The following is a 21,184-nucleotide window of genomic DNA, read 5'->3' on the forward strand; positions in this document are numbered from 1 at the left end:
TTGAAAGCCCAGAGATAAACCCATGCACCTATGGTCAAGTAATCTATAACAAAGGAGGCAAGGATATACAATGGAGAAAAGACAGCCTCTTCAATAAGTGGTGCTGGGGAAACTTGACAGCTACATGTAAAAGAATGAAATTAGAATACTCCCTAACACCATGCACAAAAATAAACTCAAATGGAGTCGAGACCTAAATGTAAGGCCAAACACTCTAAAACTCTTAGAGGAAAACATAGGAAGAACACTCTTTGACATAAATCACAGCAAGATCTTTTTTGATCCACCTCTTAGAGCAATGGAAATAAAAACAAAAATAAACAAATGGGACCTAATGAAACTTCATAGCTTTTACACAGCAAAGGAAACCATAAACAAGACAAAAAGACAACCCTCAGAATGGGAGAAAATATTTGCATACAAATCAACCGACAAGGATTAATCTCCAAAATATATAAACAGCTCATGCAGCTCAATATTAAAAAAACAAACAACCCAATCCAAAAATGGGCAGAAGACCTAAATAGACATTTCTCCAAAGAAGACATACAGATGGCCAAGAAGCACATGAGAAGCTTCTCAACTTCACTATTAGAGAAATGCAAATCAAAACTACAATGAGGTATCACCTCACACCAGTTAGAATGAGCATCATCAGAAAATCTACAAACAACAAATGCTGGAGAGGGTGTGGAGAAAGAGAACCCTCTTGCACTGGTGGTGGGAATGTAAACTGATACAGCCACTATGGAGAACTATATGGAGGTTCCTTAAAAAATTAAAAGTAGAATTACCATATGATCCAGCAATCCCACTACTGGGCATATACCCAGAGAAAACCATAATTCAAAAAGACACGTGCACCCTGATGTTTACTGTAGCACTATTTATAATAGCCAGGTCATGGAAGCAGCCTAAATGCCCATCAACAGACGAATGGATAAAGAAGATGTGGTACATATATACAATGGAATATTACTCAGCCATAAAAAGGAACAAAATTGAGTCATTTATTGAGACGTGGATGGATCTAGAGACTGTCATACAGAGTGAAGTAAGTCAGAAAGAGAAAAACAAATATCGTATATTAACGCATGTATTTGGAACCTAGAAAAATGTTACAGATGAGCTGGCTTGCAGGGCAGAAGTTGAGACACAGATGTAGAGAAGAGACGTATGGACACCAAGTGGGGAAAACCGCAGTGGGGTGGGGATGGTGGTGTACTGAATTGGGTGATTGGGATTGACATGTATACAGTGTAAAAAAAAACCATGGGGACACCGTGCTGCCAAGGGACTTTGATTCTAATCTGCCGAGGGAGGCTGGACTGTGAGCTGCTCCAGGGAAGGCGTGTCCATATTCGTGCATGTCCCCATGCCTAGCACAGTGCCTGGCACCCAGTGGGCACTCAGCAGAGGGCTGCTGGATGAACACAGTCTAAGTTAAAGCAATGCAGTTCTGTTTGCTATGATTTCTATTTTTGGAGAGGAGCTACCTTTAAGCTTATACTTCTTAATAGTTTTGTTCATCCTGGATTTACCACCTTCTTCTTTTTCTCCCTTAAAAAAGGGGAATAGGGAATTCCCTGGTGGTCCAGTGGGTAGGACTCCTCACTTTCATTGCTGAGGGCGTAGGTTTGATCCCTCATTGGGGAACTAAGATCCCACAAGCCATGCGGTGAGGCCAAAAATTTAAAAAACAAATAAATAAATTAAAAGAAAAAAGAATGTCAAACAACCAAGTCTCATCTTGGCTCCAGTGTCTTTGGGACCATCTGACTCAGTCTTGGTAGGATTAGCATCAGGAATGTCTCAGGTACAGATTCTAGGGCCAACTTCGAAGCCTTATCAAATATATATGTATATAAACACACATACACACACATATATGTATATACATATATATATATAGAGAGAGAAACAGAGAGAGACAGCAAGACAGAGAGACAGAGACAGAGAGAAGTGTGCTTATATATAGATAGATAGGTAGACCATTTTAGCTCTAGTTTGTAGAACCAAATCTAGAAATGACAGATCAAGTTGTAGAGGGAGTTATGAACCATACTTCTCATTCAACAATGAATAAGTGCCACCAACTATATTTCAACTCCTCCATGTACTCACTGATAGTTACTAATAATAACAGTAAAAATTAATATTCATTAAGCCCTTACAATGTGTCAGCCATTTGTCTTAGAGCTTTACAGGTTTGTTTATTCCTCACACAGTCTTTTTAAGTAGAACTATTACTTTCTCCATTTGTAAAATGAGGACACTGAGGTCCTAGAAGGTGAAGTAACTTGCCCAAGGTTATGGAGCTAGTAAGTGGTAGAATAGGGTCTGAATCCAGGCATCTGGAGCCAGACCAGTGTCAGAGAGGCACCATCCCAATAGATCTCCCCAAATATTCTTCCATTTCTTTCCCAACATCAACCCAATTCTAACTCATCAGGTTGCATGAGATTATATCATAGTCTATGTATTCCAAAGGAAAACATTCCTAAGAAACATTCCTAAGAAACCAAATCAAGAAGAAAATGAAATGCATTTTTTGTAATTTGAAAATGTAAAAGTTAAACAGTTGAACAGTTTAGTTGCCCCATTTGTAACAGATGTAGCAGATCATGAGCAGTTAGAGGGAGACATCTATCTCATTGTTGTAGTTTCAAAACAAAAAAAATGATTACACAGAACAAAGGCTTTTGATGAAATGGCTTCACCAAAGTATAAACTCTCATCTTACCTCACATATAAAGAAATCGGCACAACTGTGTTGAGAATAATAATATATGACCAGAATGTTAAGAATCCTGAGAACACAGAGTTCTTCTCTCCTTCATTCCAAAAGAGGAAAGTTCTGAACTGGTCCCCAACTTGATTCTCCCAGATTGAATTTCCTATTGCAAGAATAATTCCCAAGCATATCAGAAACCCAAAAATCTGAAATGAGAATAGAAGTCTGGTTAAGCTTAACCTGAATGCCAAACTGGTCATATCAAGGCAATCTAGCACTTCTAAGTCCAAGGAATTGTCATTTGAAAAGCAAGTTATGCAAAGCTCGTCTTACTTATCATTAATCATACAAGTAAAATGTAATATATTTATGTTGGGAACTTGGCTAAATATTTTGCATACATTTTCTCACTGAATTCTCCCATTGACTCTCTGAGATAGGAACAAACATTATTCACACTTTACAGGCCAAAACCAAAATAAAACAGAAGCCCAGACAGACTATATAACTTCTTTATGGTCACAAAGCTAATAACTTCACATCCTCTATTTGTGAAGAGTGCATATATTTAAGTGGCTTAAGTAAAGAAGATCATATGTACTGATTTGCTCTGGTCAATCCCTGTTTACATCTATTTTCCAGGTGTAATATTAATAGTATTCCCTTCTTTCACCTTCAAAAGCATCCTGTTTGAATGATAAACTATATGGTAACCCAAGGAATAAAAGCAAAAGGGAGAAAATATCAGTAATAAAGGACTGTCTCAGACTAGTCAAGTCTCTTGGCTACAGACCTAGCTGCACAATCCTTACTTAAAGTCAACAAGAAAGATAAGGGTTAATTAAAATACGGCATGACATATACTAACAGTTTTCAAGTTGCTTCTGAGATTTAAAAAAAAGTAGGAAGCAACCTGAAAACTGTTAGCCGACTCTTACATTGTGATTAGTACCAGTAGTAGCAAAGCAGACATTTTAGAGGTAAAGTAAGGAAGACAGCAAGGCCAGTCCCTTGTAAGTCCAAAATCCCAAACTTGGAAAGGAAGGGCACAAAGTCACCAAACATATAACACCTGAGCTGAACACGATGTTCTGGGGACCTTGCTAAGTGTCACCGTGTTAGGAACAGATACCAGTCACTGTTGAGGGAGGAGTGGGGCTAAAAACAGGAACGTATTTCTCTCCTATTTCCTTTTCCTCCAAGAAAGAATATTCAGGCATTCTGGGACTGCCTCCTTTATTCGTTGATGGACAAATTAGGCACATAAGAAGACAAAGTTGGGGAAAACCTGATTTAAAATATATTAGTATATTAATATACTTTAAGTCAGGAAAACCTAATTTAAATTATATTAGAAAAGCAGGTATTGGAGAAAAGTAATACTGTGAATCCCCCAAATCCTACCAATTTGGTACCTGTCTCACAGTATCCTCTTTCCTTTCAACAGCTAACACTACAAATTAATGGAGGTAAATTACTTTAAGAACATTAAATTTGGTGATGCTTGGTATCAAATGCCCTAATTTAGGATGGACATGGCTTCTAATTCCCCAATGGATCATTCAATTTTCTAGTAGAAAAAGCTAGGACAATGCCTGCTTCACAACCAGGAAGCTTACTCTGTGGTGGATACATATACAATCCCCATGCAAGCCCTACAGGTGGGCTCAAGGCCGTTTAAATGGGGAATTCTAGAGGTGGGCACAGACTCCTTCTGGGAATGTCCCCTTGGCCTCATGGACTCTATGGGTATGAGAGGAGGAAAGCCCAGGTCTGAGGGTGACACTGAAAGCAAAACACAGAGCCTGGCCAATATTTTGTGCCCCCACACACTAAGGTCTGAATGGAGAGTTAAGATAAGAAATCAAATTCTGGATGTGTTTCCCAAAAAGATGTGAGGTGCCTTTAATGGAGAAACTAAAATAACTCCAAACAATACAACAGCAAGTAATTTAAACCTTTATTGTGTATTGCACACTATTTATATAATATGCATTTTTTGTAAGGGCAAGAATTGTCTTAAATTCTTATTAGATTTATTTAGATTTATTTCAAGTAATTCTCTTAAATCCCATATTAGATATTTACTAAGAGTTCATTCCCTTTTTTCCTTATTCAGGGTCCCACCATTATGTATCAGTTGAGCAATTATTTACTGAGTGCAGATTCTTTAACGTTACTTGTGAGTCTGTGATGGGGCTGGTAGGGAACCATGGTTCAAAGTCACTGTCCTTATATTTCAAAGTCAATGTTCTAAACTCAACCCTAATATAAGGAGACAAAGCAATATGACACAAAAGTCAGATAACAATCAGATCCACAGCGTGAGAGAGCACAAGATTAACCAATGAAAGGGTGGGGTGTGAAGAAGACCTGACTATTTGGAGTTCACAAGTGGTAGAGAAAATCATTTCAAACAATTCAGAGGAGAAAAAAAATTCAGAGGAAAGAGATAGCCATGGGCCCAGGAGGTTTCGAAGTCTTCATGAAGGAGGTAAACAGTGACTTGGGCCTCAGAGGATTTATAAGCAGAACCAGCTACATAATTTTCAGGGCCCAGTGCAAAATAAAAATGCAGGACCCCTTCTCTAAAAATTATGAAGGATCTCTGCACAGCAACAACAGATCAATAAGCCAAGTGTGAGGCCCTTCTGAGTGGGGGTCCTGTGTGACTTCACAGGCCACCTATCCATGAAGCCAGCCCTGTCCACAAGCTACGTAGAGAGGGCATGAGCAAATGTAACATGACCAAAAGACCAAATTACCTTAAAAATTATGTTTTGTGTTTTAAAAACAAATGATCTTGCAAGGCCATGAAGGCCTCCATAAGCACTAACCTACGTCTCATGAGAAACTCTACCAAAAACTCTCTCATGAGAAACTCTACCAAAAACTCTATGAAACTCTATAATTATTGAGAAATCATAATCTAGGAAGTAGAAAACAGCAGAACTGGGCCCCAAATGCAAAGTCCCCAAATACAAATTCCACAAGGAGAATGTAGATTTCTGAAAGAATTCTCAGAAGAATGTAAGAAATATATTAAGATAACAATGACTAATGATAGTGTCTAATTTTGTTAAGGTAACTTACCCATAATACTAGAGTATTCATCAATCTATCAATGCTTGTCCTCTTAAACTTTGTCTTACCACTGTTCTGCATTAGTTTAGTATCAGGACCTGCAAAAGAAAAAAAAAAAAGAAAGAAAATGATATAACTTTGAAATGATTAGATGATGTATTATTTTTATTAATTCCTACTTATATCAAATGTTTCTGAAAGGAAAATAATATGTTTTTTCAAAATAATTTGACTTTTATTAAGAGCAGGATTATTATTAAGTTGTTTATGATTCTCATCTGGTGGCTTAACAACAATCCTGGAAATTGCAAGGAACTGGTCCTCTTAGAAGGGGATAAATCCAGACATAACTTGCAGCTAAAAGGTTTAAGAAATGCTATTTTTCAAAAATCTGTGTATGGATGTGCTTATAGTTTGAAGCAATTAAAGATTAAGAAGTCAGTCAAACTGAGGAATAATTTATAAATGTCTAAAAGAATGTAGTAATAAACACAATTCAGAACACTGAGGTCTGAATGGAGAGTTAAGATAAGAAATCAAATTCTGGATGTGTTTCCCAAAAAGATGTGAGGTGCCTTTAATGGAGAAACTAAAATAACTCCAAACAATACAACAGCAAGTAATTTAAATCTTTATTGTGTATTGCACACTATTTATATAATATGCATTTTTTGTAAGGGCAAGAATTGTCTTAAATTCTTATTAGATTTATTTAGATTTATTTCAAATAATTCTCTTAAATCCCATGTTAGATATTTACTAAGTGCCTTGTTCAAGAAATTCTGAGAATTAATTAACTGCTTTAGAGGTAGATTATTAGATGATTAACAAAGAATATTAGATTATACTGCTAAGGAAATTCCTTGTGGACAAAGAAGATGCTCAATAGAAGTAATTACATTTTAATTATATCAGATTTCCCTAGTCTTCCCTCTCCACTTCATCTTTCCACAATTATCACCAATCCATGCAGCCACTTAAAAGCAGAGAAGGGAAAGGGAAGAAAAGTGAGAAGCGGGGCACACATGGAATTATATGCCATTCTAGAGGTCAGGGAAGCATGGGAACATCTTTAAAAGACTCCTTTACTTGAAAGACAAATTGGAGCAAAGATTGGGGTCTCAAACAATTCACTGTCCTGAGTTGGAAATTGTACCCCAGTGTCCTATTCCCAGCCTCTACTGTGTAAAGGAGACCACCCGCATTTTCTCAGAATCGTTTATTAAAATCGTATGGACATTGAGGGTGGGAAGTATTTCTTTTAGTAAAGATCACAAAGAGCAAATAGAGTTTGTGATTGCTAAAAGCTGAAATATTGACAGACCAGTTTCGTGCTAAAAATTTACATTTCTTAGGCATACATACACACACAGACTAGCAAAGCATCCACTGAATGGGTTCTTAAGCACTTATTTAAATAGATCCACAGATGTTGATATACACAGCTCTTCTTCCCCTCATAGTCACAGTCCTGAGAGAATTTTCTATACTCAACAGCCTCTTTTTCCTTATCTCCCACTCATTTCTCAAGCTAGTTTCTGGGCCAGTCACTCCACCAGAACAAATGTGGTGTTATCATCAATAGCGTCCATGCCTTCTTGGACCTCTCAGCAGCCTCTGACACTGTTGACTACTCCATCCTTTTGAAACACACTCTTTCCTTAGCTCCCATTTTACATGTTCTGCTTTCCCGCCTACCTCTTTGGTAGCTTCTTTTTCGTCTTCCATTATGCTCATTCCTTTCTTCCCAGCCATTAAATAGTGAGACTTCTTTAGAATCAGGCATAGGCCATCTTCTCTTCTTTCTCAATCCACCTTCCCTGAGCAATCTCATCTAAGACCACAGCTCCAATTAACATCTGTAGGCCAAATGTATATCTCCAGCTCAGATTGCTCCTCTGAGCCCTAAACTCATATATTTAAATCCATATATTTGATTGCCTATGTGATATCTTCACCTGGTCTTTCTAAGGCCCCTCACGTGGACCTTGTCAAGCCCACCTTGTGACCTTTCTCCAGGGTTCCTTATCTCAGTGAATGGCACCACTATCCATCCAGTTGTGAAAAGTGGGAGAAACCTAAGAGTCTAGTCTATCGCATCACTCCCACCCTAAATCCAAAGTACCATCATCTCTCAACTGGACGGTAGCAAAAGCCTAGCAACTTTGTCTCCCCACATCTACTCTGCCACCACCCGAATCATACACTTTTTCCAGGACCCTATTTACCAACTTTAAAAATACTGTAGGCAGGAGTGAAACTTTCAAATTTAACACTTACACACACGCCATCTGTTTGAAAGACTTGCAATGGCTTCTGAATTCTCTCAGGATAAAGACAAAAATTCTGGATACAGACCATAGGACCTGTATGATCTGGCCCCCATCCCTGTCTCTAGTCACATGTTCATCTCTATCCTCCAAGTGTTCCATGCGCTACACTGGCCTTCTTAAGCTTTTTGTTTGTTTGTTTGTTTTTACCTCCCCAGCCTCATTCCTACCATAGAGCCTTTGCCTATGGCGTGCCTTTTGTCTAGCTTGTTCTTTCCCTTCATACTCCTCCACTACATACTCCTGTGAGTCAATGTTCTTTTTCTTCAGAGCACTTATCTCAGTTTGAGATTATATACTCATCACTACAATTATTTAAGATTAATGTGTCTCTCTCCTACCAGACTCAAAACCACATGAGTGAAGAGATCGCACTTTTTTTGTTCACATTCTTAACTGCAAATAAGTAAGCAGCATAGTGCCTGCCACATAGTAGGTACTCAATAAATAACTGTTTAATGAATGAATTTATTTATTAAGTACCTGCTATGTTTTAGGCAATGTGCATATGTCCTTTTCACCTATTATCTCACTAAGGCTTAAAACAAGCCAAAAAATTAGGTACTATTATCCTTAGTTCACTAATAATGAAACTCAGGATTAAAGAATTTCAATAACTTGCCTGAGATTTATTTTTTTGTCTTGTCTTGTAAGCGTCAGAGCCAAACTTAGAACCCAGATATATCTAATTCTAAGGCTCTTGCTCTTAACCACTATTTTTAAAGCTATATGAAATAGTCCATTAATTCATTAATTCACTGACTCATTCAAACAATGTGTGTTTAAGACTGTGACTCATTCAGAGTCCAAACAGGAAACAGATGACACATTGATCAAGGATAATTAGAGAAAGGTTTATTTATAAAGGGACTCTTTACAAAAGTGTGAGTGGGTGTATCAGAGGTACAGAAGTAAAAGGTTAATGCAGTAACCAAGGACTTGGTAGCAATCAAGATGTTTCTCTATCTACACCAGAAGGGTAGGATGAGGGAAAGGGGTGGTTATTAGACCCTAAGGAGGGAGTTGTGTAAAGTCTGCAGCCTTTAGAGGAAGAGTGACTTTATGTTGAGGGACCCAGCCAGCTTGAAGGTAGGCAGTCTGGGGGAATAAATACCTTGACCTCAATCCTCTTCCTTTGATCTCTTCCCAGGGACCCCCAATGATAGGACCAAAGTTCAAGGAAACCTATTAGTGTAAACCATACAAGTCAGCCTCCCAAGGCAGACAAAGAGTGTGAAATGGTGAGAGTAGATCTGGAGGGGCAAATGGAAGACATCCAGCACAAAAACCTACTATGCACCAAGATGGTGCTGACTTCTATGGACGCCTTAAATGAATAAGACTTCTGACTTGTACCCTCAGAAACAGGACTTTCTCCTCTCTCGAGGTAAAGGAAAACCATACCAGGGAGGCATGGCCTAGCTGTTAATGTATATTAGACCCTCATAAATTATAGATTTGTAAAGTAAACCATGTTTGTGTCAACTATACTCCTTGCACAATCCTTAATGGCAGGTATAACTAGAGTAATAATACAGAAAGAATAGTTAATAATTTGTTTTGGGTAACTTTCCTAAGATCTAGGTGTTCACCTAGAACTAGTTCCCCAAATTAGATGTCTCATGACTTAGGGGTTCTGAGACACTCATTTGTTCAACTCTGACATTGACGAAACCAACGATTCCTCTGCCTGCCATTATTCTAGTTGAACTTTCTATTAACGTTTGTGCCTAGACTAAAGTCAATGTAGGCACGCTCTGCTTTACAGATATCTGCCTCATGAAGATCCCCTGCCAGTGACCATCAAGGTCACATCACAAAAGAGGGTGATGCCCCACTTCTCCCTGCCGAGATCCAAGAGCAGTACATTTTCCCAACTCTCAGCCTATGGAGCAGACAATGTGCTCTGAATTGATGCCGAAAGAAGGGAGACGCAGGGAAGGAAAGAAAATAGCATTTGTCAAGCATCCTCTTCCATGTGCATTGCCTCACTGAGCCTTTACAGTGACTCTCTAATGTACTCATTCTTATCCCCATATTATAGCAGAGAAAACTAAAACTTAGGAAGTTTAAGTAACCGAGGTTTAACATTCTCCAGCTGGTAAACAAATTTAAACCCAGATCTGTCCAATCCAAGTTCTGTGAACTATCTGTTACACTTTTTTGGAGGGAGACCTGTCCAACTTACCACTCCACTTTCTTCTACGTAGGAGCATTTTCCCACAGAGCCAACATTATGAAGGAAAGCTTGACCCCTGAGGGGCTCTCGGCAGCTGTCCTAGCATAACAATGCTATAGCTGAACCATACTTCCGAATTAGTCATTCCAAACAAGATCACACAAAGGCAAACAAAAGTTTGGGCTACAGCCCACTCCTAGGATGATGCACCCCCCCATTTCTCTAATGATAGGGAGCAAACCAAGAAGGTCCTTCACATCAGAGGACCTCCAAGAAATCTCCCCTTCATTAAATGGAAAGACTAAAGGGGGAAGGTAAAGACAGGTTAACGTATAAGCCTAGCACTCTTTTTCTCAGTACAAGATGCAAATAAGGAAATAGATGATCATAGGTTTATTCCCCTGACTAAAGAGGAAAAGCATCTGGTGAAAACATTATGAAACCAGATTCATCCCCAGATAAAACTGTATATACAGCCTCATTTCTAGGGATTTCTCAAGTCCTGACAATGGCAATGCCCCAAGCAGCAAGAGCCTTGCTAACACCCACAGCTGAGAGTATTTAAGAGGAATTGGGAGGATTTCTCTAGATTTGGAACACTTTTGAGTCTTTAATGAACATTTTGTTGCTGTTGAAGGAAGTCAGTTAAGAAGAACATTCCAGTTTTGATTGCACATATAGTCAATGGGCCCAAAACACATCTTAATTTGGTGTCACAATAAACAGGATTTTTAAAAAATCAAGGACTGGCAATTGAAGCCATGAGTGAAATTTGAGAGGCTTTACGAAATGGTGCTACTGTAAGCTTCCTTAGCAGGAGAGGTGCCATCTTGGGCCCTTAGAGACAAAGTAGAGACAGGAAAAGTGGCAGCAGGCAGAGGAAGAGGCACTCCCCTCCCTCCCCCAAGTCCCATCCCCACCTCCAGCATGCACAGTCTTTCCAGGACCTGCTGACGAATAGTAGAAGAAGCTCTGAAATAGACACAGAAATAACTGCAGGATCTCTAAGAAGGCTTTTCCAAAAGGATTGCTTGAACTTGGCAAACTACAAAATTAACAGCAGAGCTGGGGCTTTCTTTCATGCTCATTCTCCACTTTAAAGGCAGGCTGATTAATACATATAATGATGGGGATGATTGAGACGGGGTTAGAGAATGAGAAATTAAACAACAGGCATCATAAATAGTGCTACAATGAACATTGTGGTACATGTCTCTTTTTGAATTAATAGCCAGGACATGGAAGTAACCTAAATGTCTATCAACAGATGAATGGATAAAGAAGATGTGGCACATACATACAATGGAATATTACTCAGCCATAAAAAGAAACGAAATTGAGTTATTTGTAGTGAGGTGGATGGACCTAGAGTCTGTCATACAGGGTGAACCAAGTCAGAAAGAGAAAAACAAATGCTGTATGCTAACACATATATATGGAATCTAAAAAAAAATAAAAATGGTACTGATGAACCTACTGGCAGGGCAGGAATAAAGACGTAGACATAGAGAATGGACTTGAGGACACGGGGCAGGGAGGGGGAAGCTGGGGCGAAGTGAGAGTAGCGACATACATACACTACCAAGTGTAAAATAGCTAGTGGGAAGCAGCTGCATAGCACAGGGAGATCAGCTCGGTGCTTTGCGATGACCTAGAGGGGTGGGATAGGGAGGGTGGGAAGGAGGCTCAAGTGGGAGGGGATATGGGGACATGTGTATGCATATGGCTGATTCACTTTGCTATACAACAGAAACTAACACAGTATTGTGAAGCAATTATACTCCAATAAAAATCTATCCAAAAAAAAAAAAAACAAAACAGTAGGTATCTAGCATCTGAGTAATTAAGGCCCATGCACTCTTAAGAATAAGTTCATGATGTCAGTGTTTCCTTGCAGAGTGGGGCCACACAAACTATTTCCAGAGCAGCGGTGTCTTACCCTGGTGCCCTGCACTCTGCAGTTAACCCAGAAGGGCACCTTGCACGCAATAAAAGCACCGTGCTCATCCAACCTGGAGAGCCGCAGACTGTGCTCACGCAGATCTCAGGAAGAGCTCTCCCATAACAGACCCTGGAGAGTTTTCTGTACCTGCAAAAATAACCATTCCAAAACACCAGCTGGTATTTCTCAGGACACAGCCCCTCAGGATTATCTTCTCATTGTTGAGGGAGTGTTTGCTGCCCTTCCAAGAGAGGACTCCGGTGAATTTATCTAGTTTGTTGTTAGGCGCCTCACAGACAACAATCCCTGTAAAATACAAAAACAAACATCTTTATGACTCACCTCAAACTCTCTTTAGAGGTCCACAGTACTGCTTTAGCACCCAACATACAGTACATTTTCCTTCTCTTTTGGACAGCACAGAGTTATATATACACATATGTACATATATCCTAGGCTGTGCTAGGAAAAATCATCTGGGAGGGGTACAAAGATGGAAATCCATCAGATATTTTGAAACATAATTTTCTGCACTGTCCAAATAAGAACAGAAACCTCAAGAGCCATGGGATGTTTATGCCTCTAAAAAGAAAAAAAAATCACTAATCTCTACGTTTGGTTTGTAACAAATGATTTTTGAAAAGATAAAGCAGGGATGATCCTAAAAGTTTTTCTTATTTCATGTCTTTTTATTTAATGTAACTTTCACACAGGTTAAGGTGGCATACTTCCAGTTTCACAACCAAAGTTAACTGGGTCTTTCTAGGCTGATAATCAGAATTTCGGGGTTCCTACTATATTCCACCCCCAAGAAACCTGGGTCTTGTTTGCCACATGTGCCTGAGAATGCGTGTGATTCCTTTCAGCTGTTCTATGCTTCTTATCTTGATTAGATTCAGAGATCTGGGGGCTCTCAGAGGCACCATATAACTTGCCCCAAACTGTCCAGAAGATGTTTCTAGTTTTTTTTAATACCAAGCCCATTCCAAACTAAGGGCATGCCCATTCTAAATCAATGAACCAATTCGTTCCATTATTTCAATAAGGAAATACACTTTTAGGGTGAGGGTTCTCTTGATAGAAAAACAAACCAGAAATAATCTTTCATGGACCCTGTCACAAAATATATCTATTAGATTCAAGTACATTTGCATTGCAAACGGTTGGGGTTAACTTTTTATAAGTTATGAGTATAAAGATTTGAAAGACAGAGAGAGAGAGGAAGAAAAAGAGAGAGGGAAGGAATGAAAAAGGAGATTGAGGGTAGATCCAAACAGGGTTCAAGCCAGCCAGGGGTAAGATTAGTGTCTACAAAATTCTCTCTTGAAAACAATAAAAATACATTTATTTAATCAGAAGCCAAAAGGGTAGATTGCAACATAAAAAGTGTCATTTGGAAAATGAAAAAAGGAAGCACATTTTCAGCATTGACTGAAGGGAAGAGAGGCCAGCCAGGCCTACAGAACCTTGTATTGCACTGTTACACCCCTAACAAACACCTCCTGAACCTAGAGCCTTCTTAGATGGGCTCCCTTCCTTAGTAGGATGATACCTTTTCCTTTTAAAACTCATGGACCGAGGTGACAGCAGCCAGTTTTCACATGGCCTGATCACTCCTAACCAACCAGATTACTAATATTCATAGACCTTGCTTGAAAAAACAAAAACAAGAGTCTGGAAGGAATGAGAGACTCGAGGGCTCCGGGCTGCTTTTCCAACTCCATCTACCTTTCTCCAGTATCATAAAAGTGTCGCTGCCTGAACACCCCCAATTGGGACACACACTGGCTTCTTCCCAGACATCCACTGCTAACTGTGAGCGTGCTGGCAGGAGGATTTGGATGAGGCTAAATAACCTGTACAATGTCACTTTTTATACGAAGGGAAGTGGCCAAGTCCTTGTTTGCTCCCATTACAGCATATATCACAGATATTGAAAAGTAAATGAAAACTGATTTCAACTGGCCCAAGTTGTTTAGACAATTACATTGTAGAAGAGAAGACTTTTTCTAAACTCTAAGAATTCAGTATCTTTTTTTCTTGACCAATAATATACATTCCTGAATTCTGTAGAACCCTGAATTGGGTGTCACCAGCAAAACCTACATAAAATTATGGGTCGACAGCAACCCTCAAAGCTTATTCCAAATTCTTGACCCAAGACTCAATTTCTCAGGCTTCAAACTTGGCCACTAAAAAAAAAAAAAAAAAAGTGCTTTGGGCAAAAACAACATGATACACAGTTCCTGCCAACAGGAATATAAAAAACAGGCTCATTTGATCATTTTTATTGTCGTAAGCAAAGACTGACATGGAGGCAAATACAGCCTTGAACATGTTGGCTCGCTCCTCCCTGGCCCCAAGACTCATCCACTTCTGGCCTGACACCAAGGGTGTGGTTCTAGACAGAAACAGGCAGTAAGGCCAAGGGGCTCTGCCTCAGTTTTTGGAAGCCAAACTCCAATTCAGCCCTTCTGGAAGAGTGTGGGCCCAGTGATTTAAATACATACTAAATACAGGGCCTAGTCAAAACAAAGTGGCAAGAACAAAGCCAAACTACTTTTTTTTTTAACTTTAGAAGTGCTCAACTTCCCCCTTTTAGTCCTGTTAGCACAAAACACAAGCTTCCCAATGTCTCTTCTGCCTCTTTCCAAAAGGGGTGAGCAGGTTTCTTCGAAGGGAGCACTGGATTCACGTCTATATCCCCATAACCCATCATACTGGCTCCATAATAGGATCTTAATAAATACTTGCTGGGGAAATGGATGGAAAGATGGTTTTAAAGAGAGACTGGGAGATGATATAAGTATTAGAGTAGATCTAAGATGAATGAAAGAAGTGGTATATTTCTATGGTAATATGATAAAGGGGATTGGAAGACCTAATCGCCCAGCCACAATGGGGGACTTAGGTTGTCCTAACTCTGAAGGGATACAAATAGATCTGAAAACAAGGTGGGCAACTTAAAGCACATCAGAAGGAATCAAAACTATATTCCTCTCATAAAGCAAAATAAGGACTAGAGAAAAACTGTAGGACCTTTCTTCCCTTTGCTAATTGTGTCAAAGAGTTAAGAGGCAGTAAACAGTCAGATGACAATGGATGAGAAAACAGTTTAGGAAAAATAGCATTGTTTCTCACATAATTATTCACTGAACACATGTTTAGAGAACAAAGTCATCTTTAATGAGCAAGAAAATAACTGGGAAAAAAATCATGTCAATAATGAAGTATAAATATAATGAAACTAGCTAGTCACAGTTGTTTGCTTCTCTGAAGATAACAGACGTGTAAGCAGATAGCAATTCATCCAGTTTGCAATCACACAGAAATACTCTAGGCCATACCGAACAAAATCCACAAGATTTCACTCCGAACCCTGCCGGCATTCTAAATTTAGTCAGCTGGATTGTTGGTTAATTACCATCCTAATAACCTTCTCAAACTAAAGTGTTTATCTTAAAGTGGAAATCTATAGTTTATCATGAAAATGGAATTCAGTACCCAATACTTCAAGATTTTTCCAGAGCAGTTGGCTTTATTTCTTTATGGATATTATTATTAGCAATGCTTCTTGATTATCTGCGCTACAACTCTTCCCTAAGACAATTACCTATTGAATAAGACATCCTGGGACTTCCCTGGTGGCGCAATAGTTAAGAATTTGCCTGTCAATGCAGGGGACACGGGTTCGATCCCTGGTCCAAGGAGATCCCACATGCCGCAGAGCAACTAAGCCTGTGTACCACAACTACTGAGCCTGTGCTCTAGAGCTTGCGTGCCACAACTACTGATCCCACGAGCCACAACTACTGAAGCCCGCATGCCTAGAGCCCCTGCTCCACAACAAGAGAAGCCACCGCAATGAGAAGTCCATGCACCACAACATACCGCAACGAAGAGTAGCCCCTGTTCGCCGCAACTAGAGAAAGCCGGCGTGCAGCAATGGAGACCCAACGCAGCCAAAAATAAATAAATAAATAAACAGGTAAATTTAAAAATAAATAAATAAGACATCATCACTGCTGTTCAAGAGTTTCTCCAGCCAAGAGCTTCTTAGCGTTTAGAAGACTGCCCCCTACTGTTGCCCTGATGATTGTGATAAATATTTATTTTTTCTTAGAAAGAAGAATGTCACCTTCCCATTTTCTAAAACCTCATTATTCTTCAACTATTAAGCCTTAGCCACCCATCATCACCACCATAATGGCCACATCAACACCAGCAGTAAAGAGTAGAGTTATTCCTCCTTGTCTTCACAAGGCATCTATGCCTTACACAGTCACATCGGCTTTGCTGTTAGGCTGTGCTTCTGTCCAGGTGAATAGGAAACATATCTGATAAGTTTAAAAAGTCACAAGATGCTAACCAAGCCTTTCTGTGTGCTTGTTTGTTTTTTTAACCAAAAAGAGATGCTTGTTTTTCTGTGTTTTAATTACACACATGCTCTTCTTTAGAAAGGCTCACAAAAACACACAAAGATTCCTGAAATAAAGAGTCAACCAAGGGGGCTTCCCTGGTGGCACAGTGGTTGAGAGTCCTCCTGCCGATGCAGGGGACACGGGTTCGTGCCCCGGTCCGGGAAGATCCCACATACCGCGGAGTGGCTAGACCCATGGCCGCTGAGCCTGTGCGTCCGGAGCCTGTGCTCCGCAATGGAAGAGGCCACAACAGTAAGAGGCCCGCGTACCGCAAAAAAAAAAAAAAAAAAAGAGTCAACCTTTCCCTGGTTCGAAACTCAGTATTAACAGTCATACAAAATATGTAAACTTGTCATATTTGCAAAAAAACAGACCTTAGTCCAGCCAGTAACAATATGCAAAAGAGTCTTAAGCACATTTGGACAATTTACATCCGTGGCTTTCCCCAAGGCATAAGCATGACCAGTTTACAAATGTATAATTGAAACTATTTCCAGTTATTATTTGTAAATCTTGTCAATTCCTGTAAGACTTCAACATGAAAAATCAAGATCCACTCTATTTTTATACTTGTTATAATTTTAAGTCAAGTTATGTATCTTTTTTTATAAAATTCAACAGACTACATATCAATTTTTTTCTGATGTTTAAAATGTATAAAAATATTTATATGAGAACTTTTCAAATAAATGGATTTACCTACCAAAACCCACCTCTGTCTTGCATGTGCTGGTCTCTATGTTTGGCCAGCTCTCCTATGAGCTCTTCTCGGGGATCCTGACATTCAAGAGCACTGAGAACATTTGCTACTTTTTAAAAACATGATGATGTCATCTGAGTCCTGGATGGACTTGATCTCTGGAAATTCATTTTGCATTTTCAGGTTTAAAATATTCTTGAAATGTGTATCTTACCCTGATCAGGAGCTAAGCAGTCATGCTGATTCCCCTGACTCTCCCATGCTGCCTTTCTGTTTGCAGTTTAGAGCCTCTCATGCCCTTTCATAGACTAGGCTTTGCCAGCAGTCCTAGGTTCATATTCTAACTCCTCCACTTAGTAACCCTGGGACCTTGGGAAAGTTATTCAATTTATCTGGGATTCAAATTCCTTGCCCATAAGTTGGAAGTAATAATAATCTCTTCCTCCCAGGCCTGTAAGGATTTAGTAAGATAATATGTGCAATTACTTAGCATGGTGCCTGGTACATAGTGAGTACTTGTTCATGTGTCAACATCATGTGTAGGGCCTGAGAACTTTAGGACTTTTATCTAATTAAAGGCTTCTTTGGGAATGAGCTCTTGTTCAAGTCTGTCTTCTCCCCTGGGCTATAAGTGCTATGAAAGCAAGGCCTGCATCTGACCTATTAACCACTGTATCCCCAGGCTTACTAAACACTGTATCCCCTTGCCATTGTGTTAAATATACATTTAGTGGATAAATGAACAGGTGACTGAGTGAATGGATAAAAGAAAGAAAAGAATGAATGAAAGCTCATGCCATGCCTGGGCTGCTCTGGTGGCGCAGTGGTTAAGAATCCACCTGCCGATGCAGGGGACATGGGTTCAAGCCCTGGTCCGGGAAGATCCCACATGCCACGGAGCAACTAAGCCCGTGCGCCACAACTACTAAGCCTGTGCTCTAGAGCCCTCCAGCCACAACTGCTGAAGCCCGTGCGCCTAGAGCCCATGCTCCGCAACAAGAGAAGCCTCTGCAACGAGAAGCCCTTGCACCGCAACCAAGAGTAGGTAGCCCCCGCTCGCCGCAACCAGAGAAAAGCCTGCGTGCAGCAACGAAGACCCAACGCAGCCAAAAATAAATAGATAATTTTTTTAAAAAAAAAAAGTAGTCTGAAGTGACAATCTTTAAAAAAAAAAATAAAAGCTCATGCCATGCCTAAAGAGGCCACCAACAAGACACTGTCCTTGGGTTTAAGAGCAAAAGTGGGGAGGCGGGGAGACTTACAAGAGACATCCTGGAGCCCTACCCATCTCAGTTTTGACTCTTGGTCTTGTCCCCAGTTTGGAGTTCCCAGTGGGGACTTCTCTAGTGTTAGGACTGGGAAACTCAGGTCTTCAGCTACTTAGAAGATGTGATATGTCCTTATGACACAAGGACAAAAAACTGTAGTTTGGGGTTAAGAAAGTATTTTGACAAATCTCAGAAGAAAAACCACATGGTAACTAGAAGCAAAAATAAGACCATACCCAGATCTTCCCAGAAGTCACAAGCTAAAAGATATTCTTAGCACAGACAGAAAGGGCATGCCTCACACATGTCTCATCTATTAGACCTTGCCATAGACAGGCAGGGCATTTCCAAGTGTACACAGTGCTGATATCATACTTTTAATTTAAGCTAAAAGATGCAATATCTGGTTTTAATTCCCATGATTCAAGGAAATCTTTTTTTAGTCACCAGAAGAAAATTTGAAATCTACTGATACCCCATTATGACAAAGGTTAACAGAGGAGACATAAAAGAGGGGATAGAAGAAGACTGGAGGAGTAAAAGGATCAACAGAACCTTGATAATACATGTGAAGATGTGTTATAATTCTACATACTTTGTATTGCATCTTGTCCTTAGGGGTGCTTAATGAATAAACTTAATAAACTAATTAATAGAGAGAGAGTGATGAAAACAGAAAAGATAAAAAATAACAGAAAAAGAGACAATGTGGGTAGAGGAGATAAGTAAACTAAAATAAAGAGTGAAAGAGGAAGATGTAAAGAGAATAGTTAGAAATAATGCAAAAACAGAGGAAAGAAAAATGGTGAAATGGGGTCATTAGAGGAATGTGTGTATATAGTATATGGTGTGTGAATGTGTGTGTCACAGAGGCAGGGAGAGACTGAACTTAAAACTAGGGCTTGGAGAAAAGGAAATGAAGGAAAAGTTGAAGGTTATAAGAAAGCAAAAGCAATTGTGGGAAGGATTTGGGGTTTGTTAACTGTTCCAACTCTTTCAAAAACTTTTCCACATCTTGCATCACTCTCTTCGTCTTTAAATTTGGCTGCCAACAGGGGAAATCTAATTTGTATATTGGATCTAATTTACAGTATTTCCCCCTAATCCCTCCGTTCATTTTCAAATGCTTTCTTGGAAACATCATATATATATATATATTATTTATTTATTTATTTATTTTTTTTGCGGTACGCGGGCCTCTCACTGTTGTGGCCTCTCCCGTTGCGGAGCACAGGCTCCAGACACGCAGGCTCAGTGGCCATGGCTCACGGGCCCAGCCGCTCCGCGGCATGTGGGATCTTCCCAGACCGGGGCACGAACCCGTGTCCCCTGCATCCGCAGGCAGACTCTCAACCACTGCGCCACCAGGGAAGCCCAAGAAATCATATTTTAATATGGCTAAACCCACGGAACATCAAATTGCCTTGAACTTTAAGGTAGATTGAAATTCAACCCAAGATTTAAGAATGAAAGAGTAACTTTAGCAGAAATCTGGTATTTAGCCCAGAAGCGTACTAGCCTCAAAAATTTGGTATTACGTGTTCTCTGAAAAGTGACCACAATTTACGTATAAATGAGAGAAAAGAGAGGCCTGTGTTGCCTTTATTTGGGAAAACGATTATATGTTGGAGATTTGGTGAATTATCTGTGCTATGTGAACAGGCCACAACTATTAAGTAATAATTATTAATACACTTTTAAAATAAAGTTTATGAAGCATTAACAAAAGACTATTTATATATATATGCAAATCCTCTGACCTCTCAGGACCTGTTATCCCATCTGTGATAAAGGAATTATTTTAGGTATTTTCCTGTTTCAGCCCAAGCAGCACCACGTGTATTGGTTTAAATTTGGGATTTTTGTGTTAAATTGTGTTTGGAGGAAAGATTCTGAAGACAAGACATTGTAAAACCACCAGATGACCCCTCTCCTAGCCACTGCCCTCCAGCAGAAGGGGACCCAACACCCTTGCTTTGTCTTACAAGTTCCCATCAGGAAGCCTCCTCCTCACCCCATCGTTTCACACTCCACTCTCAATCCCTTACCTTAGGCCACTCCTTTGCTCTATCAAGTCTCTCTGCGGCCTGAGGCTGATCCTTTCCCCCGTTCTCTGGCACCTGTGACCATTTATTCATGCATTCAGCAAGTATTTTTTGAGCTTTGTTCTAGGGACTTGGCATATATCAGTGAGCAAAACGAAGATCCCTGTGCAGCTTACATGGCAGCAGGTAGCGATCGACAATAATAATAAACAGAAAATAAGCAGTTTGTAGAGGAGGCCAGATGGTGATAAGTGCTATGAGAAGAAGAAGTCAAGCAGGGAAGGGGGGACTAAGACTATAAGGAGTCATGCTGAGGAGGATTCTTGGCCCCATTCCTGCAGTTCCAAGTAAGAAGTCTACCTAGGGCTTCCCTGGTGGCGCAGTGGTTGAGAGTCCGCCTGCCGATGCAGGGGACACGGGTTCGTGCCCCAGTCCGGGAGGATCCCACATGCCGCGGAGCGGCTGGGCCTGTGAGCTATGG

General features: G+C 40.0%; 1 protein-coding gene across 10 annotated transcripts in view; it reads right to left on the reverse strand.

Annotated features, from left to right (window-relative positions):
• The window catches only part of ATP8B4 (ATPase phospholipid transporting 8B4 (putative)), a 265,509-nt gene that overhangs the window by 99,922 nt on the left and 144,403 nt on the right, over positions 1 to 21,184 (reverse strand). For all 10 annotated transcript variants that reach the window (XM_073800972.1, XM_073800975.1, XM_073800971.1 and 7 more), the window contains 3 exons: positions 12,417 to 12,575; positions 5,828 to 5,916; positions 2,744 to 2,940 (listed from right to left, as the gene is read on the reverse strand). In XM_073800972.1, coding sequence (XP_073657073.1) covers positions 2,744 to 2,940; positions 5,828 to 5,916; positions 12,417 to 12,575 — 445 coding nt within the window. The remainder of the gene's footprint in view (positions 1 to 2,743; positions 2,941 to 5,827; positions 5,917 to 12,416; positions 12,576 to 21,184) is intronic.

This window comes from Tursiops truncatus, chromosome 2 (assembly GCF_011762595.2).
Source record: "Tursiops truncatus isolate mTurTru1 chromosome 2, mTurTru1.mat.Y, whole genome shotgun sequence".
NCBI classification, from domain to species: Eukaryota; Metazoa; Chordata; class Mammalia; order Artiodactyla; family Delphinidae; genus Tursiops; species Tursiops truncatus.